Source organism: Mugil cephalus, chromosome 16, assembly GCF_022458985.1.
Source record: "Mugil cephalus isolate CIBA_MC_2020 chromosome 16, CIBA_Mcephalus_1.1, whole genome shotgun sequence".
NCBI lineage: Eukaryota > Metazoa > Chordata > Actinopteri > Mugiliformes > Mugilidae > Mugil > Mugil cephalus.
The window spans coordinates 8239225-8266512 of NC_061785.1; the positions used below are offsets into that span (position 1 = coordinate 8239225).

The 27288-nt window shown below is 43.5% G+C and overlaps 1 protein-coding gene across 3 annotated transcripts; it reads left to right on the top strand.

Annotated features, from left to right (window-relative positions):
• Positions 1-27118, top strand: mta3 (metastasis associated 1 family, member 3). 3 transcript variants are annotated; one of them, XM_047609164.1, is made up of 19 exons: positions 1-234; positions 1932-1999; positions 3708-3801; positions 6203-6329; positions 6482-6545; positions 7902-8019; positions 8200-8302; positions 9126-9225; positions 9313-9501; positions 10008-10082; positions 11545-11603; positions 11754-11872; positions 12618-12775; positions 14633-14855; positions 16629-16721; positions 16850-17011; positions 17619-17650; positions 17754-17872; positions 25770-27118. In XM_047609164.1, the coding sequence occupies exons 1-19, from the start codon at positions 207-209 to the stop codon at positions 25939-25941; spliced, it is 2103 nt and encodes a 700-aa protein (XP_047465120.1). In that variant the 5' UTR covers positions 1-206; the 3' UTR covers positions 25942-27118. The 3 variants fall into 3 exon arrangements, 2 of the variants coding, with proteins under 2 accessions (XP_047465120.1, XP_047465121.1); XM_047609165.1 differs by having other exon boundaries at positions 2-234; positions 17754-17882; positions 25770-25888; XR_007114458.1 differs by lacking the exon at positions 25770-27118 and adding an exon at positions 17372-17479 and having other exon boundaries at positions 3-234; positions 17754-17870.
• The last annotated feature ends 170 nt before the right edge of the window (positions 27119-27288 follow it).

The following is a 27288-nucleotide window of genomic DNA, read 5'->3' on the forward strand; positions in this document are numbered from 1 at the left end:
GTATTGTAAACGGTACTGTGTGAAACGTAGGAGGTGGGGAGGGGGGGTTTGAATTGACAAAAATCGCCCGATAGGGTGCACATCCGGAGCCTCGACGATCATAATTTAACGCACCTTTTACCTTTCAAGAAAGCAAGTTTTATAGTTTCTTTTATTAATTTATTGTATTTCTCTTAGTTTATGGTTAACGCTCTGGGAGGGCAGAAATGGCGGCCAACATGTACCGGGTCGGAGGTATGTATGTCAATGTGGATCTCTCTCTCTCCTTTTTTTTTTTTTTTTTTAAATCAAACAGAAACCCCCCTTTTGGTTTTTTTTTTTTGCATCTCTTGTCCATAACGTGGTGTTTATTTGTATTTTTGTTTCACTTCGCTTGCCTTTAATAGCGGGGCATTGCTGCGCTAGGCCAGCAGAGATAAGTTGGAGCAGGAAGGTGAGAATTTCTAAATATTTGGGATTCAAAATGGGTCAGGCCTCGCGTCTGTCGTGGCCACAGCAGCAGCAGCAGCAGCCTAGCCGCCAGCTTGCTAAATGGCTAGCTCACAATGTAAACATTTTTCATTTTTGAGTCCCCCTTTTTTAAGCACCTTTGTTGCTCCCCAGCCCCAGGGGTTTGATGCTTACACCGGAGAGGGGGCTACATCTCCAGACATATCCTCGTAAATGTTGTTCAAATGCTACTACGGGTAGTCTGAGGCTGCCTTTGTATTTGCCTCCTCTGGCATGCAGCCATTAGTAACGTTAGCATCAGCAGTGGCTTCACTGGTGGAGCTTTATTTCCCAAATTCACCGCTCGCTTGTGGCGTTTGTGGGACGCGTTTTTGGTGATCTTGGTGACAGTAGTTGCCATTTGTTTGCCCCGCAGCTCGCTCGCGTTCGCCACGAGCGTGCAAAATTATTCGGCGAATTGGCTTGGTGACCAGCTAGCTAGACCGGCTAGCTCGTTAGCACACCAAAATTATTGTCTCGGTTCATGGCGTCGTCGCGTCTCGCTGGAAGTCCAGTTTTACACCTCTTAATTCACTTCGCTCGCTCCAGCTGCAAATCATCACTAAAATACCCGTGAATTTGGCACAAAAAAATGTGCAGATGCTTGACGTGCATTGTAACCAGAAACCATGTTGTCGTGCATGTGGTACCACCGGCAGGACTTTATCAGGGGCATATTTAGTTTTAGTTTCATCTGTTTGTTGTCCATATGGTCACATTTTTAGTCAAGATCTCCCGCTGCCTTCAGGTGCGCTTTGTAAAGTCCAGCTCCATTTTCTTTAAATTTTTTTTTTTTACTGTCTGAATAGTAATAATAATAACAACAAACTATATTTGTGCTACTTTTTTTTTTATTTTATTTATATATCCTATTGCTGCCAAATTGGCAAATTAAAGCAAAATGATGCTATCCGGATGCTTCTCACATATTTATCTTTGTGCAGGAGTGTTTATTGCGCCTTGAACTTGGTCATAGCAACATTTGTTGATGGTGCTTGAATGTAGCATTTTGCCAGGGACTGAAGTTGTGCAAAGTTTCATGTGTATCCTGCCTTGACTGACTTTAAGTACGGGCAGTGGAGTAAACGTGTGTATTTAAGTGAGCACAATTTTGCATTCACGTGCTGTGTGAGAATCTCGAACAACATCAGTATTTTTTATTTTTTTTTTACACCTTGAATTTGATGATGCTTGCAATTATCCTACATTAGTGGACGTCCACAAATGTAGTGTGTATAGTGTTAAAAAGGCTTCTCTTTTTAATAACCAAGAGGGAACACTATGGTATGTTGCTCAGCCAGTTTTTCTTCTTTAAATTACTTTTTTCTGGGAGTTTGGAATGGGATGGTAGTTCTTCTGAAATGCATGTACGGAAAAGTCAGTAACGAATCAGGCTGATCTGGAAAATAAGTAAAATAATCAATTTGTGTTTGCTGTTGCAGATTATGTATTCTTTGAGAACTCCTCCAGTAACCCTTACCTGATCCGCCGGATAGAAGAACTCAACAAGGTACTGAAGTGTTTGGGTGTCCCTTTTTTTATCTGTGTGTGTTTATGACTCTTTGTGCCCAAGGGTGAATAACTTGGATTCCTCTCCATTCCTGCCCACACCCCACTTTCTTTACAATTGTGTGTGCATTTGAGTGTTTGCGATATAACCGAAGGAGACAGGTGCTCTTTGGCGTCCTAACTGTCATTAAGTCATTAGTATTGGTCGACACACCTATAGGTGTGCGTGTGTAGGTGGGGTTATTATTATAATAAGCCTTTCAAGAGCAGGTTTTTAACTAAAAAAAAAAAAAAAAGCTATGAAGCCACGTGTAAGTCGATGCCAGCTTTGAAAATTTATACCCCCCATTTCACAGGGAACATTTTGATCTATCATAGCAGCAAAAGCACAAGTGAAGCAAATTTTATTGACAATGGCTCTTTTGAGTGGGTCAACATGGTTACACACATTAAGTGGAATGCAGCCTTTGTTGATACACCTGTGCTTCTCCTGCCATGTTTTATTATTACGACAAAACTAATGTCGCTATTCTGCTAATATTTGATCAGTTTCCTGTTTTAACATGTGTCCAAGGAGTGTCTTATTTATCTCCATCAAGAAAACTGATGCAATATTGGGTTGAAAAACGCTACACAAAAAAAAAAAAAATGTGTGAGAAGACAGTAGCCATGTTTCTTTCACACATTTTGAAGTGCCGCATAGAAAGTGTTTATAGAAAATTAAAAAAACATATATATTGTTTTTCGAAAAATAACTTTCTGAGCTCTGACGTAGCATTGGTCGTATGACTGATTAGCTACCAGTAAAGAAGACGCCTCGCTCCCATGTGCAAGGCTCATTTCGTTTTGTGTTTGCAGCTTCTGCTTCTTCTACTCTATTTTTGTTTTGCAGCCGCCTGCAGCGGCTGAACCCCGTTCAGACCTGGTACTAGCATTTGTCACTCGGATCACATTTGGAGGTGGTTTGTGTAATTTGCATCTCCTCCTGACCACATTGACGGATCGTGGTCTCAACCGGTGTCCTCTTGCACGGACATGGTTTGACCTCATTCATTCAGATAAAATCTTTCCAGTTACGATCAAATCACTCAGAACGCTTGTTACCACCGAACCTGGAAAAAAGCCTTAACCTATAGTTCCATCTACAAAGACGCTACGCGGCCACATTTATGGAAACACGGCTAATTTTTAAATTTCTTTGCAACATTTTGAGAGTTCACGGACGAAGTAAATTCCTGTAGCGTGACAATTTAATAAAGATGCACTGCAGCTAATGCATCCTGTATGCGGTTTATCAAACATGATGGATATTGCTGTGGCTGCAGGATTGTGGTGTTGCATTGCAGTGCGCGCCATCGTTCCTGCTTCTTCTTGCCCACATCCTTATTATCAACACTGTCCTAAAATAACATGGCAGAACTTGGAGATAGGCAGTTTAAGGAGTTAAAAGGTTTTCCGAGTCCTTTCTCAAACCTCACACCCCCACATCCAGTCAGTCTACATCAGTCACGGCATTTAATACTGACTGAGTCTTAAAGCCTGTCAGACTAATTATACAGGGGGACAATAAATCAATCTTCTGATCAAAAACACTGTTGCTGCGCTGGTCACAACGGAGCCAGGTCTCTCGGGAAATTAGAGGGTTCCGCAGGGAGGTGTTGCCCCCTTCCCTCAATCAACCTGTGGCTCTCTCTGCCCTTCTGTTTCAGACCGCCAGTGGGAATGTGGAGGCCAAGGTGGTTTGTTTCTACAGAAGGAGAGACATCTCCCACAGCCTCATCCAGCTCGCAGACAAACATGCAAGTGAGTATTAACCCCCGTCGTGTCTCGTTTGAATCAGAGTTGTTAAACACAGTGTTGTTACTTTGCTCTTATTATTAATATATATATTCATCTCAAATAGAAAGTTCATTAACTGATCGGTCGGTTCATTAAAAGTAGTTTGCAAATTGGTTAAATTCTGACATTTCCATCAAATAGTATTAGTTTGTTAGTGAAGCAGGATGAATTGAAGAACTGATTAAGAGAATAAAAAAAATTAATTTGAGAAAAAAATGTGGAAATTTTTTGTCATGTTTCTCAAATTTAATCAGATATATCCGTTTTTTTTGTTTTTTTTTTTAATTAGAAGACATTAACGCTCCAAAAAGCCATTAGAAGCCTTCTGCTTCATGTCAGTCATGCAGACATTTTCGAGCGGCGTTTCAATTTAGCACCTCGCACATTTTATGTCACATTTCTCATGTCACCCGCAGTCTCAAGAGTGCAGCCGTTTAGTCACGGCTATTTTCAGAGATGCTGCAATTGAAGTATAAATAGGTGTCTCTGTACCACTTGAAAATGTGGCGTCATTCATATTTATGTACAATCGCATTAATTTCTCGAATTGTTTATTACCGAGGGCGAGAAAACCGGAGCGTTAAAAAACATTCCCGCTTGCCAAAGCAATCTCAACACACTTAGATGGAGAGCAGCAGGACGACGGGTGGATATATGTGCTTATAAAGTTTACATGACGGGGATGTAGCGTGACTACACACTGTTCTCTGTACGCGAGATCAATTGTAAAAACAAGTTTTGCTGGTTTACCTGGACTCCTTACCATACGATATGCAGCAGCGTTTATTGCACTCGATGTTTGTGGTCCGTGATCCACCAGCTGGCTGGAAGAAGACGGCGATGCATTAATAAAACCAGTAGCAGTGCCCACCACGTTGTGAAAAAAAATAAGTCACTCAATTTATGGCTCAGGGGAAAAGCGATAGCGCAGCCACTAAATGTGATTTGCAGAATGTGCAGAGTTGGTAAAAGTCGAGCCAGGCTGAAGGTGGCGTACTAAACGTTTTATTTCTTAATTCGAGTCAAAATCTCAGCTGGGAGCAATAAGGTGGAGTTATGGCCGAGCCTTGTCACAAAATTTGCATCCGCTTTGTCTGGAGGGATTATTAATCATCGGAGCACATGATCGAACAAGAGCTGCGGGTGAAGCATTAGCATGGCAAGAGACGTAACCGCAAATCTCCGAAATAAACCGACGTGTTATTATGTACCGGGACCATAGCTTGGAAGCCGGGCCGCTCACAGCCTTTCATTAAACACCAAGATAACTACATCACGCGTGTCATTACATTAACTGATTTTTAGGTCCGTCCATTTCCATCCAATGTCTTTTTTTTTTTTTTTCCTCCCCTGCATCTGTGGATAAGTGCCCTTGCAAATAGGTTCCAGACTAATCTGTGAACAAAACAATTACGTTTTGATTGACTGAGCGGTAATGACGGCGACGTGACTAACGGCTAACTCGCGTCGTGAGCTGAGCCTTTTTCAAAACGTATGTGGCACAAATCGGGAGTCGATGCACCTCAACCAGTTGTTATTATCCAGCATCTCCAGTCCCTTCCTATAGGCTCTTGAGGCCACTTACCCTCCAACACAATAACTTTGAATAGAAAATATGTTTGTGGCTGTCAAAGTGTCCAAATTTTCAATTTGAAGAATCGACAGACCTGGTATGGACTTCTTTTACCATCACTACCGTACAAAGTTTTAACGAACGGACTGAACTGATATAATGACAAAATCCCCAATTCGTTTTATGAATTAGCAACTAAACTCTTTATGTCTGTGATAAACAAGTGACTTAATTAGAAACAACAACAGTAAAGCATCCGAGTTAGTTTGATATTTACAGGGTTGTGAACACTACTCTGGTGTCAGAACGCTCGTAGTAATGTACTTACCAGTAATGGATGTTCTTTATGTGTAAGTATATGCCTGCACTGTGTAGTAATGATTTAAAATGTTTATATGCTGGCTGGTATTATGTGCCAACACGGCTGCAGCAAATCCAGTATTTATTGTATGAGCATTGTCTTCTTAAAATTACATTTCTAGTCATAGTCGCCTGCATAATAGCCTGGGTCTCTTTAGTGGATCGCAGCTTTGGCGTGTGATTGCGAAGCACTCGAGAGCCATTTTTTATTTCGGTATAAATAAGCTCCGCAGTATCGTATGAAGTCCAGAGACAAATGGATCTGACTTTGATTTTCGTCTTTGATCTGCGGGTTCGTAATTTATCTGTCACAAGTCTTTATTTAGTTTGCGCCTGTGATGCATGGATCGCAACATCAGTTAATCTTTTATTAATACGTTCACTGATGCAATTTTCGCTGATTTAATCGTCTCTGCTTGTGCCTTTTTACAGAGGAGTTGGAAGAAGAGAAGGAGAGCCCGACAGAGACAGAGCTAACAGACAAACAGAAACACCAGCTTCGCCACAGAGAGCTCTTCCTCTCCCGGCAGTATGAGAGTCTACCTGCGACGCATATCAGGTAACACGAATGCTTCGTATGTGGACCATACAGAACCTCGTCGTGTGCAGGCAGTGCCCACGGATAGTCGCTCATTCAGCCATGAACCTATCCATAAAGGCCTGTTCACTTCTTTTGTGTTTAACACACCCCTCCCTCTCTCTATCCATTAGGGGGAAGTGCAGTGTTGCTTTATTGAACGAGACAGAAGCTGTTCTTTCATACCTTGACAAAGAGGTAAGCCCCAGAGAAGAAAATTTGATGTCACTTACTGGTTTTTGTCAGATGAGGGCTGTTATCACCGAGGGGCCGGATGTACAGATAACATATGAGTTTTGGTTCAGGCGGCAGTGGAGGTTTCATACGTTAGCCCGTTTCACACGGGGTTAGTTTTACCTGAGGACGTCCTGTGATTCAGATGTTACCCCCCTACATCTGTGTTTCATGTGGCGCATCTGCACAGAGTAAACAAACTCTGTGTTTTACTCAAATTCATGTTCCGTTATCGTGGCTCTGCTACTTTCCATCTTACTCCACTGCGCATCAGAGACTGTTTTAATTACTTTGCAAATTATAATGGATGATAAAAAAGTATATTTTTGATACTGTTTATCCCGAGGTCTATCATCTGTCCATCATCTGTCCAAACTTTGAATTATAGCACATACTTCATAATTCTTAAGTGACAAAAGGCTGAAAAAAAAACAAAAAACTCATCCCTAAATCACAGATCTACACTCAATGACCCACAACACAAACGTACCCGTGTTGGAGAAATTGAGAAGAAATTTGTCTTCAGACATTTTGAAACCGCACCCCCAGATTGCGGCATCCAGTTGTCTTTTGTCTGTAACTGTTCCGACCTGTGGTAAACATCAGAGAGCCGAGCTGTGACGTCCGAGGACGTGTAGCTCTACTGTGAAGTCTGTGGAGGTTCTCAGTCATCCAGGTCACGGCGCATCTGAAACGTCACAGGTTCTTGAAGATGTTTCACTAGTCGAGCGAGTTTCTGACGGGTTACGCCCACGCTCTACGTAGATGAAACTTCTTCAAGAAACTCCACAAGTCCAGTTTAAGTTCTTTAACATTTTTGATCATTTATCTCCTTTATATACTTATGGAGAACCGTTATATCCTCAGGGCAAGGATAGAAAACTAAAGCTGTGTTTTTTTATAAAAAAAACACAGGCTGCTGTGACTTACACCCCACAGAAACTCTTAGGACAGAACTGCAGATGGGCTCTGATTTTAAAAATAACACAGCAAAGTGTCCACAGGTAGAAGGGGTTTGGATTAAAATGCTCTCGGGTAAATTTTTCTTATCTTCTTTCTAAAGCTTTCTTCGATCTACCATGTCATTATCCAGCCGGTATGACAGCACGGACTGTTATGTCTATTATATGGTGGGGGATTATGGGTAAACCAGCAGAGTTTCTTAGTAACATTACTGAGAATAGCAAGGAATGTCCCAATGGATCTAAGGTTAAAGTCGAGATACGTAATAGTGGCCCATTAGTGGCATCGTCAGATTCCTGTGGCCCGGTCGTGGAGGCTGATGCGTACGTTTGCTGAGCGATCCATTGTTTTCTCCAGGATACCTTCTTTTATTCGCTGGTGTACGACCCGACACAGAAGACTCTGCTGGCTGATAAAGGAGAGATCAGAGTGGGACCGCGCTTTCAGGCAGACGTACCTGAAATGTTACAAGAAGGTACATTGCACAGCTTGTAGTTTACCATTATTCTAAAACATTGCATTGTAATTTGTGATTTTTTTTTTAATAAGCATTTTTTTATAAGGGTTTTAGTGGATTTCTTCATCTTTTGTGTGCAGTTATGATCCCGTGCTTCCTCTAAGCTGTTGCCTCTTTTTGTTTTTGTTTTTTTTGCAGGAGAGGCAGACGAGAGGGACCAGTCCAAACTAGAAGAAAAGCTATGGGATCCAGAGTGTCCGCTCACCAACAAACAGATAGACCAATTTCTAGTGGTGGCACGGTAGGTCACTTTTTTTTTTTTTCCTTCCATCATATCCATGTTATACACTGATCAGCCACAACATTAAAACCACTGACAGTAGAAGTAAATAACATTGGCCATCTTGTGACAATCTAATGTTCTGCTGGGAAACATTTGGACCTGGTAATGTTTCTTAGACATGCACCACCTATCTAGACCAGACCAGCCACCACCCCATAGCAGTGACACTCCTTGATGGCAGAAAGCTTCCCCAGCAGGATGAAGCCTGACCCCTCAGAAGGCCCATGTCCATTCTCTGATGAGTAATAAGTTTTTCAGAGGCACAAGGGAGACCTACGCAGTAATAGGGAGGTGGTCGTAATGTTATGCCTGATCGGTGTATACTGTATGTCCTAGAAAATGAAATAATTTTTTCACAATTAATGCCCCGTAGTGGTGTCAAGATTACATAACGCAGTGTGATATTACAAAAGAAATAAGCGCACATTATTGTTGCTGTAGGTTACGCTCATTATTGAATCCGTTATCCAATATTTTGATGTATCACGGCTTTTCTTTATAACAAAGGGATGGAAATTGGATAAAAAAAAAAAAAAAAAAATCCAATCAACCTGAGGTTTGTGTTTAAACCACAGTAAACAACAGTTAATTTTGTTAAGGGCTCATTTGCATGCACTTGCTCCATTTTACCGCGAGCATATCTTCAACGTTTCTACTTTTGAGAAAAAGAAAACACAAAACAGTGAGCACTACTGGTTAGTGTTAACCATTCAGCAGGTAACACACACACACACATATATATGTATATAATTAATACATTGTATCTCCTGGGTGTTTTTAGGGCGGTCGGGACCTTTGCCCGAGCGTTGGACTGCAGCAGCTCCGTTAGACAGCCAAGCTTACACATGAGCGCAGCCGCAGCCTCGCGAGATATCACACTGGTGAGTTGGCGCATCCCCCCTATGTTATCGGCAGCTGATCCGGCATCGCATCGTGGAGTGTAACCTTTCTGTATGTCTTGGTTGCAGTTCCACGCGATGGACACGCTGCATCGTCATAATTACGACCTCTCCAGCGCGTTGAGTGTGCTGGTGCCAGCGGGCGGCCCCGTGCTCTGCAGGGATGAGATGGAGGAGTGGAGCGCATCAGAAGCCGCCATGTTCGAAGAGGCGTTAGAGAAATATGGAAAAGACTTCAATGACATCCGACAAGACTTTGTAAGTGTGTTTTGAATTGTTGCAACTTACTTAACATATTGGACATGAGAGAAGTTTCTAAAACAGTTCTTTCCTACAATGGGAACCCATTCTAATCTGCATAAATTCAACCAGACCACATCTGCTGTTCTGTGAAGGACAAAATTATCAATTTCAGTGCTCACCTTTCAAGCCTGCAGGGGTTAGACTATCTGATTCTTTTGAACTTTCCTTCCCATCATCTACCTCTACTGTACAATACAGGCGGGATATGGGTGTGCGCCTTGACACCAGGTGCTCATGAATACTTATTAAATGTGTGAATTGCCGTGTGTGTCGGTGCAGGAGTGTGTGTTTTCATCTGGGACCTAGAACCAAGCAAAGCCGGTAGAGGCTGCGGTCACGATGCCTTTTTCGCTCATGAATATACATGAAGACTTTCGCACCCAGATGGCAAGAACATGAGATATTAATATCATTAATTCTCTTTCCCTGCTCTCCACATCTTACTCTTTCTGCATGTGAAGCTTCCCTGGAAGTCTCTGACCAGTATCATAGAGTACTACTACATGTGGAAGACCACGGACAGATACGTGCAACAGGTGAGACTGTGACAGGGTTTTTCTTCATCTCTGTGGTGTGGAAAAATCTGATTGACGCTGAAGGTTTAAAGTCTTTTTCAGGAGTTTTTGTTTAAAAGTACTTACTTTAATATGAATCAAAAGCGACATGTAGAGAAATATTTGTTTTTGTAAGTTCATATGATTATTTGTCTTTCATTTAATTTTTGATTTGTATATATATGTATAAGTTTTTGAAACTGCATAATTCCCCTCATTAGTACTGTACTGTAAATCTTTACTGTCCCTGAAGGGCAATTCAGGTGCAGCATACAAGACCCAAGCCAGTCGACACAAATGCACAAAAGAAATAATTCAATGCACAGTGCAAGTCTCCTGCAAGAGATGAATTCGTGCAACAGCGTAGTTTACAAAACAGATTAAGAAAGAATACAAAACAGGGTTTGAAATGCATAAATAAAGTGCAGGTAGACTCTACTGGGTGCAGTAGAAGAGACATATCCTATATGTGATAGTTTATAGCCGCAGTGGCTAGAAAATGGAAGTAGTGCAGGTTTTCTATCAAAATTAAATTAACTATCAATTAAACTTGGCCTCTGTGGTTATATCATAGACTGTATAAATAAGGAGGTTTAACAGCTCCTCAAAAGTGAAGCCCAAGCAAGTAGAGCTCCCCCTGGTGTCTGGCTGCAGTATAGGACATAAGTTCCACCTCCTTCATGTTAGTAGGCGGGACTCGGGTCAAACTAAACCACTAAAATACATAAAATCAAATAATTGTTTTTCAAGGACGATTTCAGTCATTTTAGGTGGATCATATAATGCTGATACAATGATCAAGTGTCATTTGTTTTTGTGAATAAGTTTCGTTTAAGTTAGTTATTTGACGCTACACAAACAGGATGTGACATGATGGCGACCAGCAGTTGCCATGCCAACTGCTTTGTAAAGGTTCCGTTGACCGTGAAAGTAAAACTGAATTAAAATAAATGAATTAAAATACATGTACAATGTATATGGCGCCGCCTGTATCTCAGGGAAAATGATGTCAGTTCGGCCAATGCAAGGAAGTTGGGATACGTCCACATTTTTATACAGACTATGGGTTATACCCTTCACCCAAAACGTGTGGTTGTCAAAAAAGCTCAACTACAAGGCGCAGTGGCGCATCTGGATTGGCAAACATAAAACATGAGTGAGTCTTCCCTGCACATGAAGGGTTAACCTTTCGTGTCGCAGCATTTCTCGTGTGTTCAGAGAAAAATCAGCTTCATGCATTCACCCAGTGGAAGGTGTCAGGACACGGTCGCTTGCAAAGAAGGAAGGAAACAACGCCTTTGACACGTTTAATGATTATCAGTAGTTTTCTTTTAAGTTGCAATTCTATTTTTTATTTTTTTTTGAATGAAAATTGTGTTAGAGGATGCTGTTTGTTGCAAGAAATTCATGAATGACTATATTCTTTGTGTTTCTCCATGAGCAGAAGAGACTGAAGGCGGCGGAGGCAGAAAGCAAACTGAAGCAGGTTTATATCCCCACATAGTAAGTTTCTCTACTTCACTATTCAGTCAGTCTAGATTTCAGCGTTGTTAACGAGCCTGTCGCAGCGAGACGAACGGTTTCATCTGGTTTTTAATGCGAAGTGCTGCAGTCATTCATGCTTCTTGCGTCTCTTCTCCTTCTCTCTGCCAGTAACAAACCCAACCCCAACCAGATCTCGATGACCAACGGCAAGATGGCGACGGTGAACGGAGCAGGCCCTGGGGCCTACCATACAGCAGGCGTGGGCAGACCCTGCGAGAGCTGCTACAGTGAGTTTGTTTTCGTGTGTGTGTGTGTGTGTGTGTGTGAGCGAGTGTGTGGTTAAGCATGGCAAGTGTGAAATTGAAATCGCCAGTGAACATAAGTCAATTAGAAATGAAAGGGAAACAGATGAAGTGTTGGCCCGCTAAAAGATTGAGCTTCGCTAATGACTTTTTCTGACTTGACAAGGGGGCGCTTTCCTTTAATATTCCCTCTCCCGTCTCATCTGCTTAGTAACAGCAACTCTTGCAAATCCATTGATCGATATCTCAGTTCATTTGGCTCCCAGGGAGGGTTGGATATCGAATGTGTTGCAGTCTCTGTAAAAATGTGCATTTTATGAAGGCGTATTCTGAGCCTTCCCTTCTACAGGCGCGTTTATGAAATTCGCATTTGTGAAGAAATAAATATTCTTTGCTGCAAACAAAGAATATTTATGTCCCAGAGGAGTGAGAGGAAATAACGCTGCTGTTTCTGAATCAGTCTGAGCCGCGTGTCCGTAAATCACAAGCGATGTGGGATGTTGAGATTCAGAATAAGCAAAATTTCTCCAACCCTTCTATCCGCATATTTTGTCTTCTGCTCTGCTGCCTTTTGTTCGGTGCGTAGAGTCACTATTAAGCACGAGTCCCTCAAGAGTATTGATCATTTTGGAGAGAGACAGTGGAAAAGAGATCGGTTTTCAGAGTCCCTTGAGACCAGTTTCTCCTGAAATCTCTCTAACGAGCGTTAATGCGTTTTGTACATTAACAGCCGTGCAGTCGGCCCAGTGGTACTCGTGGGGGCCTCCGAACATGCAGTGCCGACTGTGCGTTTCCTGCTGGATGTACTGGAAGAAGTACGGTGGTCTGAAGATGCCGAGCAGAGCCGAGGCCCCGGAGGAGAGGACCTCGCCCAGTCCAGCAAGCAACGTAAGCGTCAGTCAGAAGAGGACCCGTTTAAATGTGCAGAAAGTGTTTAAAAAAAAAATAAATAAATAATTCAAACTACCGCATCAGATGTGCTTCCATAACGTGCAACATCTGGAGTACACAAGTGACAGGTTGAGCTGTCAGCATCACTTATTCAGAGGGCTTGCAGCCTACATATTAGCTGTTACTAAATTCACACGCATTATCCTTCTACTGTGACCAGTTTGAAAGGTTGTGCTTTAATTTACTAAAAGTAAAGTCGTGAATCCTTTAGCTAATTATTTTAGATGTAAAATGTTGGTAAAGTTGTGTTTATACGGTATAGAATTAATACAATGCCAAGGAAGTGTTTAATGGGATTTATAATCTAGCCCTTACTATTGGTATGAATTCATTAACTACTAATCTGAATACTCCTGTTTATCTGATGCAATCCAATAGAAAAGCAAACGAAACAAATCCTCTTTTCACGAAGGTTCAATACTGACTCACCTTGATCGTTGTTTTGGAGACTGTAATCCTCAGTGGCGCACACGATTTTGAAGAAATTCTAGTCTTTTCTTTTTTTATTTCAAGGTCAGTTTCATTAGCCTTCAACACAAGTCCTGTGAGTCTTTTGCTTTGTTCACACTAATCAGCCACGGCTGTTTCAGCTACATTGTTGGTGGTGAAATATTGCTCAGGCTGTCAAGTCATAATCCCCCAGTAGTTCAACCCCTCTGCCTAGCTGCATTCTTTTATTTGTTTTCTGTCATGGTAAAAATATAATAAAAATATAGGGGTGTGGTTAAATGGATCTGGGGATTAGGTAGAGGCAAGAATACGTACAATATCCAGAGAGAAAGGACAAGAAATATAATTGGTTCAGCGTTAAGGCTCATTTAAGATACTGCGGGGCATAGACGCCGTGACGTAGTCGGTCTGGTTCACTCGCTGGTCGCGCTGTTTCTTTTTTTATTTTCGTCGACACGTCCCGTTTCAATTTCAGCAAAAGATTTGTTGAAATGCGAAAGCAGAAATGCGCTACTACCGAACGCACCTATACTACAGTCACCCACCAGGGGGAGCTGTATTTGGCTTGGCTTCACTTTTGATGCCCGACACATGTTTTAGATGTTATTTATCTGTTGCACCTTAATTTGATGCAGAAGCCTAAACTGGTTATTACGCCAGCAGCGAGAGGGCAACACATTTCCAATAGAAGCCGAACATTATGAAGCAACAAGCCGACGAGATGTTGAGTCAACTCCACTGACGTATCATCCGATCATATTTGTTTGTTTTATTAACTAGTTAGCGATTAAACGGACGACGTCACAAACCGTACGAAGGAACACTTAAGATGTGACAGTGTAGCTCGTCAGGCTAATCCAGTGCGGGCTTTTGTCACCTCGCGTGTGATTGTAGTGCTGAAAAAGCTGTGTCAAGCTGAACATCCAATGTAAACGGCATCTTTACTTCAAATCAGCCGCTTCTGTTCAACAGGAATTAGTTGCTTTTTCTCTGGTAGCTTGGACGCATAGTTTGCTGTGAGCATATTTTCAAAATAAAATACACCGATACAAAGGCCATTAGACAGTAGAAGTAGTGTATTTCCAATCGTAGACATCAGAGTAATTATTGATTAGTACTATAGTATTTATTCCACCGTGTTCCTACATTACCTCAAATGACTGAAGTATCCAAAATATCGACTTTATACCATAAAGTCCTGATATCGGAAGTATCGATATTCAGTATCGATCCACACATCACTAGTAGACAGTTTCCTGGATTTTCTTTCTTTATCACTGTTGTGTCAGCAGTTCCGTCGCGTTCACGCCTCATTCTCGTCTCTTTCCCCTCCTTCGTCCTCAGGAGTCTCGCTCCAGGGGTCACGCCCCTCGCCAGTCCAACCACATGGTGCCGATGCGAAACAGCGGCAGCCCCAAGTCCTCCATGAAGACCAAGCAGGCTTTCCTGCTGCAGGCCACCCGCCTCACCAAGCTGGCCCGGCACATGTGCCGTGACATCATCAGGCTGCGCCGTGCCGCACGCCGGCCCTTTGTCCCCATTAACTGTGGGGCCATAAAGGCAGAGTGTAAGAGCTCTTTCAATTCCTCCTAACTTCTGCCTACATGGACGCACACACATACAGACACATGCACACACACACACACACACACACACGCACGCAGACAAAACACAGCATACAGAAACACAATCACACACCCCTCCTCACCTCTCCTCGCCCCAGCTACCCCTCCATCAACCTCCCCCATCTCTTCTCCCCCGTCTGTCTCTTTCTGTTTTTATTATTATTGTTATTATTATTATTTTGTTTTTTGTATTCTCCCACCCCCTGTTTCCAATAAAGACTGCCTGTCCTCATAACTATGAGTTTTGATCATCTTTTCATTCGTGTTTTTTTGTTTTTTTTTTGTATTATTTTATTTATATTTTGTTCTTTTACGGTTCTCGATTTGCTGTAACTTTCAAGAGCCATTGTTGCAAACTTATACAAAGATTAATGGTTAAACCAGGCTCTTCTACATAAACCCACCTACACACACACACACTTTGAAAACACACACACACACACACACACACACACAATAACTGAATGTGCTCCTGTCATAAACAAGTAGACTGTAACGGCATCCAATAGAAGTCTTATTATAGTCTGAGCCGTATATTTGCTGAAGTTAGATGCAGAGAAAATGTATTTTACTAAGAGAAGCTCTATTTTGCACGGCGCACCTGGAAACAGTGACGCCCTCCCCCCCCGACCCTCCCCCCTCCTCCCAACACTTGTGTGCTGTCTCAGCCACAAACGATCATTGTAAATGCCGCACCTCGGCTTCAGCGTGTTTTTTTTTTGTTTTTTGTTTTCTGCCATCTCCATTTTGTTCTTTTCTCCTCACTCTGTTAACCGTGTGTGTGTTCCTGTGGGTTTTATTAAACGAAATGTTTATGACTGCTTTTGAGATTTAGACGGGTCAGAGAGGAGGAGGGGGGGTGGGGGGTGGGGCGACACTTGATAATCGTGTACAAAGAATAATGTAGTTGCTCCTGTTTGCTGCTGACTATAGTTTAGGCTCACCTGCAAGGAGTCAATGCCCCCTCTAGGATGGACCCTACCTCGCCGTACCATTCACTCAGATGATCATGCAATATTCATTCAGATCCATCCTGTCGCTGTTCTTGTCTTGCAAATCCCCCGGACAGGATTTGCCTTTCAGACTCATTTCCCCCCTCCCGCCCCCTCCCCCGCCCCGCCCTTGCAGTTTGCCTCCTCACCCTTCATTTTTCTAACGACTGTTGCGATATCCTCATCTCATCGTCTTCTACCTCTTTTTTGCCTCTTTTTTTCTTTCATTACTGTGTGAATGTGAGAGTAGACCTCCAAATAAAGCCACACCTGAAAGCATTTCTTCCGAGTCCTTGTGCTTCATGTGTCCGTGTTATCTGTCCATCAACTCCACCACACTCGGAGAGGAGAGACGCACCCTCGCAATGCACCTCCCTCCCCCCTACACCCACCTCCTCCCCTCCTTCTCACCAGCATGGGACTCCAGTGCCTGCTGTCATAACGCCTCCATAAGTTGTATGTATGTGTGTGTGTGTTGACGGTGTGTCCTCTTTGCATGCGAGCATGTACTGACATCTGTATGTGCATGCAGCGGAAGAGGATTCCTCTGTGGGCATCCCCTGATCCGGCGGCGGTTTGGCCTCTTTCTCCACGTTCATGTGCACAAGAAGAGGCGTTTTTTGCATTTACGCAGTCGTCACGAACGCATCTCCGGCAGGGTTTCAGCATGTGCAGAGAGTTTGTGCAGTCCGCAACTTGACGCAAGTTTCTGTGTGTATTTAGACATGTTAAGGGTGTCGGAAGGTCAAGGGACCCGCCTGCCCAAAACCAGAGCCGCCCAAAGGAGCACTCTGACCAGTGTTCTGCAGTTCCTAGGTAATAAAACGCACACGGCGGCCGCAGTCGGGGCTCCCCTCACACCAGTGTTTTTTTTAAAAGATGAAACTATTCAGATGCTCTGCAGGAGCCGGTTTATGCAGCTCCAGTGTGGTGTCTCTTTCCAGAGTCTCGCCCGGCGGCCCACGCCCCCCGCTCCCACCGCACGCCGGGCCTGCAGACCCCGCCTCCGCGCCGCCTCCTCTCCTCCCTCCCCCACGGCCCCCACGGCATGCTGGGAAAGCGCAGCTACCATCACCACAGCAGGGCTGAGCCGGACAGGCGCTCAGGTACACACACACCTTCCTTTATAGAAATATAAATAGATTTCAATGAAGAGAGAACCAATTCCGCAATTATGACTTGTTTTTCCCAATAAGAATGTTATTGCTTAACTTGATCTTGCCCTGAAGCAGAAAGTCATTACTTGTCTCGTTAAAGCCGCCCCCCCCCCACCCCACCCTTTCCAAACTATTGGAAAATGCATCCCCTCTCTCTTTTAACTGAGTTACTTATGATGTGAATGAACCTTGGGGACCAAACAGTGTTGATGTCCAATGTTTCTGTCATCCTTTTTGCTTGATAAAATCCAATTAGCGGAGATACACTCGGAGTTGATAACCTTTTCTGCCATTTCTTATCTAAACTAGCTCGTTGGAGAGAATGACAACTAATTCTAATGAAAACGAATCAGCAGATGGGGGTCATTTGGATAATTTGGATGATTCAACTTCAGTCTGACACTTTGTTTTTTATTGGTAACTTCACTATTTTTACTGCAATTGAAACACTTGTTACTAGGAAAAGTCATAAACTAATCAATACTATTTACAACTGACAGACTCCCTCATCCACACTTTGCATCTTTCTCTCACTGCTGTGGCTTTGTTTTTGCAGAGAACCCAGGTACGACAGGTGGACCTCTCATGGTGGGTGTCTTGTGCCCCTATTTTCGTTTTCCGACAACCTTCATTTTACCAGTTCATCTCGCGTCTTGAAGAAACGCACAACATTCAATTGTCTTTTTTGCAGCATAATGGCCGCAACAGCAGCGGCGGAAGCACCCGCGGTGGAGTCATGATCCGCAAGAGACGCCCCAATTGGATCGATGCGCCCGACGACAGCTTCTTCCTCGTCACCCGGGAGACCAGGTAAGCAAAGGTGACCTTTTACTGACCTCTGATTGGCTGACTGTTTGTGTTGATGCGTGCATGTGCAAATTAATACCCAGAGTGGAGCAACCAGATGAGGCTGCGAAGGTTATTTTTGTCCTGCGGTGACTTCAGGCAGCTGCAAAGCGTACGTACACAAATACACGAGATACAATGCGGCACCCAAGAGCTCTGAAATAGGCCGAAGCAACCGGGAAGCCGGCCAAGGCTTGTTTTCGTTATGCAATATCTTAAGGTAAGAAAGAAAATCACAGCGTTAGCTTGAAAATTCAAAACTGGTTTGAATTAAGAGTGCTAATTTTCATGAAAACGCTACACAAGAACCATGACTAGGGGGTAAAATGTGTCCTAGAACAAAGTGTAGCACACTCTCAAGCCATATTATTTATTTTTTGAGATCAACACAAGAAAACTTTACACACTTCGTCAAAGTTTTAAAGTTTTATTCACTTAAATCTGACCACTTTCAGACTTGGCATTTGGCTCGTACATATGCACTAGAGATGCATTAAACAATAACTCCAAGTAAAAAAAAAAAAAAATTAACCATGAATGAAGCTGAGGTGGGCAGGTGGCAGCAGCAAGATGGACAGCGAGCAACATATAAGAGCTAGCATCACGCCTTACACGACCTTAACTACGCTTTGCTTTAAATGTTTATTTCTGCTGTGAATTTGGACATATTAAAAGTCTTATTCTAGGCCGCCCAGTGGCCATTTATGGAACTGCAGCTTTTTAGAACTTCCACTTTATTTAATTTAATATCTTTTTTTTTATTATTCTAGACCTTGATGTTGTTAAACAAAACGGAAACTCTCGGTACTTTTGGACATTTAATACATTTAAATGTGGTGCCTGGCTCTCCTGTTCTTTAAGGCTATGTTCAGTGATCGCTGACAGGATCAGTATGACTACATTAGCCATGTGGCTCCAAGGGTGCCAGTGCAGTCCACCGATTTGTTGCAAACGACTATATCTCAAATATGATTTAACATCCCAGAGCAGTGCTCTCAAGTTTTGAATTTAGCCTGGAGTGAGATTTTTTTTTCTTGAGTGGCGGCGTGGGCTGTTTAAAGATAACCTACCATGATTCATAAGCGACTACTGTAAAAATAATAATAATGATAAATGAAGTGATTACCAGATCGGAGACTTCCACTTTCAGTTCTTCTTTGACGAGTGCACATTTTCGCGCGTTTGTGGAAAGCGTGAGAAATGTCACGTGTAGTGGAACTCATTGAAATGTGTCCCAGAGGATGAACCCTAAAAGTCTCAGCGATCCGACACGACCATGAGGTTGGAGCCCCTTGCCGCCTATAATAATTCCTAAAAGCACTCATGCCTTATTCATGACGAACTGTAATCTGGCATCATGGTTTGTGAGACCAAAGACATTCTCCTCATTGCTAGTTAGAAAATGTTAGCAGGCTAACGCTGCTAATTACCAGCATTTTAGCACGTCATTCCCATTCACCGATATCAGCTTTTAAATGAAAGCAGCGGTGCACCTCGGTGCAGAATCACAGATCTGCAGGGATATATTACGCTTTTTGAAGACTCAATCATATGAACTCGGGGGCAGATTCGATGATGCATTCGGCTGAATGACTGAAAAGAAAATCTAATATTATTAGCTCCTCCGTATGCTTGTGAAATGCATTGCCTCTGCATCCTCCAGTATTCTGATTTGTACAAGCTGGTATTTATTTATTCATTTATATATTTGCCTTGTAAACAGTTTGACTTCAATTCATGTATCCGTTGTTGAAAAAAAAAAAAAAAACGCAGTCAGATCACTCGTGGCGCGTGTCTCTTTGCAAATTGCGGCCATCAGTCAAACGACATGACTGTTGTAGACGCAGGTGAACATACACTTAAATAAACTCACAGTCGTGTTTTTCTTTTTTTTTTTTCAACACGTGCACAGACATAGTTGCGTGCACGTAATGAATCAAGGTTTTGCATGTCTGTATGTGAGAGAGAAATATGTTCTTCCATTAAGCCTGTGTCTAAATGAGCCATGGCACCCAGCTCTCACAGCCGCCCTCGGACCGCCGGGGCTAAAATTAGAGTGGCTAACTGGTGCAGATGGAGCCAGGCACTGCTGGGCCCTGAGTGGAAATATCATTACCACATTAGCCATGGCTGTGCACCCGCATGGATCACTCACTTAGCACCAAGATCAACATGGCTGTGTGTTGATGTGCAACGGACTGAGAGCATCAATCTGAATTCTGCACCTTTTGCTGTATTATGCTGTCACATTAATAGATCTGTTCTGAGAGGCTGACGCTAAAGAGAGATGATTGGGATTTTCATTCTCTCTCCTCCTCCGTCCCTTTATCCCCCCCTCCCTCTTTTTCTCTCGGCGTGATGAAGAACGCAGCGTGTCACGGGGCAGGGAGAAGGAGTGGGAGATCACTCCCACTCAGCCGGGGAGAGGGGAGAGAGAGAGACAAATAGAAACGGAAATAGACAAGACAAATGAAGCCTTTTCTTTTTCGCGGGGCTACACGGTGTATTGCGAAGTGTCATTAGCGCAATTCAGCCGGTTAAATGGGTCAGAACATGTCCCATTTAACGGGGCTGAATGGGACAGGTTGAAAATGAAAGGGATAATGGATGTCTGGGCCAACGCTTGACATTTAAAAAATGGTGGTGTCGGAGGGATAAGTCAGAGGATCGTTAAAGGAGCTGAGGTTAAAACTCTGGAGACCATAATTTCATGGTCGTGCATCTGATAACCGGTTATTTACAGTGGATTAATAAAGTACTTACAGGGTGATGCTTAGAAATCAAGCCAGTTGAGACAATACAATGTTCTGCTGGGAAAACTTTGGACCTGGCTGTTACTTAGACATGTAGCACCCACCTAGACCAGACCAGACACCCCCACAGCAATGACACACAAAGATGAAGAACAGCAGAAGGTGTTGACCTGGCCTCCAAGTTCTCTAAGTTCCAAACTGATCAAGTATCTGTGGGGTGATCCATAGAGCCCCCTCCCCTCAGCTCACGGGACCCAAAGGCCCCCCACTAATAACATTGATGTTTGAGCTTCTAACAACAACAACCGATGTTTCAGGACTTAGTTTTTCCCAGTATCATTGTTTACAGTCCGACTAGAAACCTCACACCAAACCAGTTTTACTTTGAGGTCTTCGTACAGACCCGAAATGTCCAAAAGGCGTTTGAAGAAAGGCAACTGGACTGGTAGAATTACTTGAAGACGTTTTGTCGCTCATTTGCGTAGTTTCTTCGGTCCTGAGAGACTAGTGGAAAGTTGAGGTTTAAATATGAAAACTCTGTGGGTAAAACAAATCAGAAACTCGCTTGACTTGTTTCTGCAAGAACCAGAAACTGGTGCTGCTAATTTCCATTAGCGGCTGCGGTACTTTACCTGTGTGCCTGGGCTACTTACCCTATGAATGGTGCTCTAACAAAGCCATTGTCGGTGGGAGCCTCCAGTCTCAACGGGTGAATGGTGTTGAAACTTCTTGGGGCCAGAAGTCAAGACTGTGTTGTAAATAGATGGCAGATTAAATCTCAGTTTAGAGAAGGTTTCTCCACATAGATGGCTTCTTTTACTTCTTTTGTCTCAAACCTCAACTTCCCACCAGTCTCTCAGAACTGTAGCAGCTACTCAGATGAGTGGCAAAAGGTCTTCAAAAATTCTACGAGTCCAGTTGCCTTTCTTCAAACACCTTTTGCGTTACTGGATGACTGAGAACCTTCACAGACACACAGCCCAATTTGATCTCAAGTAGGCCGGCCTAGTATCATAATAGTGTAATAACCTATAGATTGTTCACATTTAGTATATTATGAAGATTGCTGCCATTTTTGCCATTTGCTTTTTGGTTCTGTGTCTCAGTGTTGTTGTGACGTCTTCAACAGGCACCAGGACCCACTGCATGTTTTCGATGTTTCCCTCCTCAAACACACCTGATTCAAATGAATGACTCCTTATCAGGCCACTGCAGAGCTTGATGATGAGCTGAATCAGGTGTGACGGAGGAGGGAAACATCAAAAACATGCAGGGCAGTGGGTCCCGAGGACCGGAATTGAGAAACACTGCTCTATCTAATATTCGCACTTTGCCCATTCATCCAAGTTGGCCGCATGTTTGGCACCCCTGCCTCAGGTGCGAGAAACGAGCTTGCGGGGTTTTTTTTTTTCCTTGCCAAATGCAACACATCACCCTGCTTACCAAAAGGATATAACAGGGTGGTATGGTTCCTTTATGGCGCATTTCCACCGGCACAGTACGGCACGGTATTTGCGTGTTTCCACTAGCACGTAGCACCTGGTACCAGGTACTATTTTGTTATCGCATCAGCCCTGGTTCCAAGCAGGCCTAAAACGTAACGTCAGCCGACTGCCTTCCACTGATTGGCCGACGAGCGTCATAAGTGCGTGACGACCGACCAGACTGTAAATAAACACATGACTCGACCCCACCACTTTTTAAAAACCTAGCCTGCAGCCATTACTGTACAATGTAAAGGCCACCAAGCTAGCGTTAGCAACCATTAGCTTACCCTCAAACGTCATCTTTTTGCAGCACGTGTTCTCTCGTCTGCTGTTTTTCTGGTCTTCCGGTTTAGCGCGTGGCTTGGTGCGTTGCAAATGACATCACAGCAGTTTTGCGCAGCATTGTTCTGGCGACCCCGCCCACGTCGAGGAGGTACAATATGGTACTCGGTTGTAATGGAAACAGACCCAAACCATACTGTGCCTAGGCCATGCTGCCCCGTACCGTACTAGTAGAAATGCGAGACTAGTGTGCACTTGAACAAAGCTCAAACCAGACTGGTGAACGCTACCTGGAGCACCAAAGGAAACCAGAAAGCTTTTGGTGCCAAAATCGTACCACTTTATATACAAATTTGTGGAGTTTATGGAGAGTTGTTGAATGTGAACCGCAACGCCAGGTTTCGGCGTTTCTTCATAATGCAGCGTTAGTGAAAAGTTGAGTAAAAGGAAAATTTAAAACAGATTTGTGCAGCAGAACCTTGCTCCATCCTTCTCCCTACATTATTAACCTCCTCCGTCATCCCTCCAGTTCATCTTGTTTTCACTGGAATGGGCCTGAACCGAAACAACGGCGGCGTATATAAAATAAGAAGAACTACCTCGTCCTCGACCAGCTGCAGCATACGGTGCCCAACAACACCATCTAATAATGCCATAAATAATAAATGTATGTATGGCAAAGCAGCGCAAATGGGAAAACAGAATTGCAAATGAGACAGCTTGACATGTTTGCGGATAGGTTTCCATGTTTGCCCTCCTCTCCGCCGCGGCCAGCTGAGCTGACAAACAGCGGCGCTTTAAATCATGTGCCGCCAGAGCCAAATCTGTTCTTCTCTGTCTCTCATTCCGCTCGGCGACACGTGACACCAGCGTCTCGACGTGTAGCAATTGCTCCCAGGGCGCTGAACTTGAAAGACGCGTGTGGCGCAGATGCATGATTGCTTCATGCACGTTGAGACACGGCGTTACGCGGGGACATGATGTACTGTGGTGTTTTCCTCCGGTAGCGCGGCTCTGCGGAGGAACTGATGTGGTTCCCATTCACAACGCCAGAAGAGCATTCACACTGTTGCTGAGAGGGAGGGGAGGGAAGAGGAAACTGAAACGCGTTGTATGCATTAAATCTCAGATTGCCTCAGGGGAACCGTGAATAATTACCTATACATTGTGGTTGTGTACATTGCGACTGTCTCCAATTCAATCCCATTAGTCCAATAATTGCGAGTGTCCCATGGTTTTGAGTTTAGTGCAGTCGATTGCTGTGGGCTGTTAAAAGCCTTCCTGTCGCAGCAGAAAGAGTCTGGAAATCGCAGCCGAGCTCCTCCACCAGCCTGAAAACCCCAGAGCGGCGCTCCCGTCTCTTACCTCATAATGTACCGTGTTTGCACTTCTATTTCTGATGCCCAGTTAATGTCGTGCGCTCCTTTAGAGAATCCTCCTGAAATTGGAAAAACAACCGGTTTCCTATCACTTCCTCGGCCGCGTGTAGCTGCAGCGTGCTGCCCCTTGACTGAGATTTTATTCTCTTATTGAATCATTTAGATTAAATTAAACTTTACTGCTTCTCCCTTTATGAGGTTCATTCTTTTTCTCTCTCTCTTATTTTATTTTTTATTTTTTTTACTGATGTGTCAGGTCCATCGAGCCGTTGCCGGGGAGGTTTATCGTAAAGACCTTGCTTGTTGGTTCGTGAAATAGAAACTTTTTTTCTTGGTCATGGAGACACTATTAAAGAGCCAAACGCAATCTTGAGCCAAGCCGGCTTTTGCTTTAATGGAATAACAAAGTGATTAACTACAACAGGCCTTTAAAATGACAGGAGAGGCAAATAACTTTGATCGAATTCAGTGTTCTGCTGGGAGACTTTTGGATTTGGCGTTAATGTGGATGTTACTTAGCTACATGTAGCATCCACCCAGCAGGATGCAGCCTGACCAATGACTGCATATACTATGAACAAACCTATCGTGAGGTCAGCCATTGGATTCTGAACCTCGAAAATGAAGCCCAAAGTGGGAGGAGCCTGTGGTCGCCATGTTGGATGAATTCTACTCTGCCCACACTCCGATATTCCAAATATTCCAAACCAAATTTTGTCACTTTGAGATGTTGTCACACAAAACAAGAACACCCTTAATTATGCAGAATTTTAAACCTTGATAAAAATATAAACATATGGGTTAGAAAGAAATTCACCCCCATTCAAGTGTCATGAATAGTGATAGTTTATCTAAAGAGACCAAAATCAAATTCAGAACAGGCTGTAAACATGTTTAATAATGCTGTGAAGTTGGGCCTTTTAACATGGGGGTCAATGGGGATTTGCTCCCTTTCGGAGCCTCAAAGAAAGAAACCATCCCCGTGATCTAGTCAGCCACGTTTCAGTAAAATTGCAAGCTCACTCATATAAACCGCCTTAAACAAGAAGATTCAGTAAAGATTTAGTGGCTACTTCTAATGCCTGAGCTGCGTATTACCTCTCAAACATCCCATTTGAAACATTTTTATTCTTGAACAACGTGGCGGTTTTTAAATAGTTCTGCTCTCCTTCAGACCTCCGGCTCAGAATTTAAGATGTGAAAAGAACTGCAATAATAATTTAAACGGTGCGCAGTTTAAACGTCTTAAATATTTTTTTTTTCTTTCTGACTGAGAGTTAAATGAGAATATTGGACCACCGCAAGCGACTGTCCTGGAGCTTTCAGTCACACAGTTGTTCTTTAGACATTTAACTCATTTTCATTGAATAGTAGTTTACCTTGTCTGTGTTGACTTGCAAGTTTCCTATTAGTGGATTTTAATTATTTATGTTAAGCTCCACAATGTGCATTTGTAATATGGGCAATATTCCTCATTGTTCAACACTATTTCATCTTATTATTTATCTCTTTACTCTTGTTATTTTTCTGCCGCTATGTATGCTGTTGTGAACTGTTAATCTCCTACGTTGGGACAAATAAACGTTTTCTAATTCTAATTCTTATTCAAAGTAATCAGCTTTACTTTTAATTTCTCGTCAGATCTTTCCCTCTTTTTTTATTAAATTATTATTTTTTTGGTTAAATAAAGCACGTCTCGTATACCCGAAGTCAGAGCACAGTTACTTTGTCCTTTATACGAAACTTATCCTACAATCATTTATTAGTTGGAAACAGAGTTTTGTCTGAATTTTGAAGTATCTAGTGAAATGTTACATATTTATCAATGTAATGAGCAAAGTTGATTTAAAAAAACTCAAATAAAGTAGATTGTACTTTTTATTTATTTATTTATTTATTTTTCCTGCTTTTAGCTGTGCATCGCTGACACTCATGTCCCCTCCTGTCTCCACCCCTGCAGGAGGGCCCGGAGGCTGCTGTCGCGCTCCCAGCTGAGACACGCTTGCCGGCAGCCCTGCGAGCAGATCACCCTGCGCAGAGTCTCCCAGGCCCCCCCGCAGGGGCTCGTCCTCGCCCCTCCGCACCCCCACCCCAGCCTGAGGATGCGAGGCCCCATCGTCATCCACGACTGACCCGGCCGGGACCCGCTTGCCCTCCACCGCGCCGGCCTCTTCTCTCATTGAAGCCTCCCTTTGCTTTTAGCCGCCATCACTCCGAGCTGTCTCGGAAGGAGCCGCGATGCAATAGAAACATGAATCTGACCCGGCCGCGAAACGCTGCCTGTCTTTAATCTCCCTGGGAATGTGTTTTTACGTGTATATACTGTATTTGGATGCATGTGAGCGTGAAAGAACGAGAGAATGCTGTTCTTAGTTTACATTATTTTTGTGAGAACTTTTGTGTCGATGGTGAATTGTTGTGGAGTTTTATCTTTTTTTTTTTGTTGGAGGGTGGGGGGAGGGAGGGGGCTTTCTTTTTAAAGTGGGAGAAGAGACAAAATGTCCACAAACACAAGAAAAGAAAAAAAGAAGAAGAAGAAGAAGAAAAATGCACTATTACTGAGACTGCGGCCCTTTGTGAAATGGCTGCTTTAATTTGTGTTCTGCGGTTCTCCTCACGCTCATCCCGAAGCCGAAATGAATCATCCGGAGCCGGCGCTGAAGAGCGATGACCCCGGAGACAGCATTTATCAAACCTTCCACGCAGGAATCTGCAGCAGGCTTGAAAATATAAGGAAGGAATAAAGAGCCGGCCCGCGTCGAACACTGTACAATAGACTGTATATCTCATTACAGCACTGTAAATTCCTCCCATTCTATTTCTATGGCCTACCTAGCCCCTAACGTGGGTACTAAAGCACTTCCTTTGCAGCAGAAGAGGGCATGGATCTGACGTTATTTTCCCTCGAGGCTGCGATGCAGCGGCAACTTTTTAAGGCAAAAATAACTTTGCCAGCAGCTGTTTGCTATTTGCTCACAGCGTCCCAATTTGTCCTTTAGAGCATTTAAAAAAAAGGTTTAATTCCTGCTTTGAAGACCTCTCTCTCCCCATCTCTAGCACCGCTGCACGACGGTTTTTTCCCCAAATTGCCTCAAAAAGTTGCCCGTCCAGCCTCCGGGTGCGATTATTCTTTTAGAAACTGGCATCGCCGCCGCATGTCTTTGAGGCGAGAGCCTCCGCTGACCCACGGGTCGCTCGATTTCTTTCATTCAGAATGATTATGTTCGTGTTTCCTGTATGTCATGTGTTGACTTATGAATATGCTGAGAATAATAATAATAATGATAATAAAAAAAAATTGCCAGATTATGGCTGTGCCGTGAGTCATTTTGGCTGCGCTCTGTGCTCTGACATCCCAGCCCGTCTACCAGCCACCTACTTCATGTCTCTGCGGGGTCTTTGTGTTGGCTCTCCAGGACGGGGGGCCTGATAGATGGGGCCTGATGAGCGTCGCGGCCCGTGTGAGGATGCCGTAAAAT

Coding starts and splice junctions, on each gene's coding strand:
- mta3 (XM_047609164.1), top strand. CDS start 207: ATGGCGGCCAACATGTACCGGGTCGGAG. Junction 14,856..16,628: donor TGGGGCCATAAAGGCAGAGT/GTAAGAGCTCTT, acceptor GTGTGTATTTAG/ACATGTTAAGGGTGTCGGAA. Junction 16,722..16,849: donor CAGTGTTCTGCAGTTCCTAG/GTAATAAAACGC, acceptor GTCTCTTTCCAG/AGTCTCGCCCGGCGGCCCAC.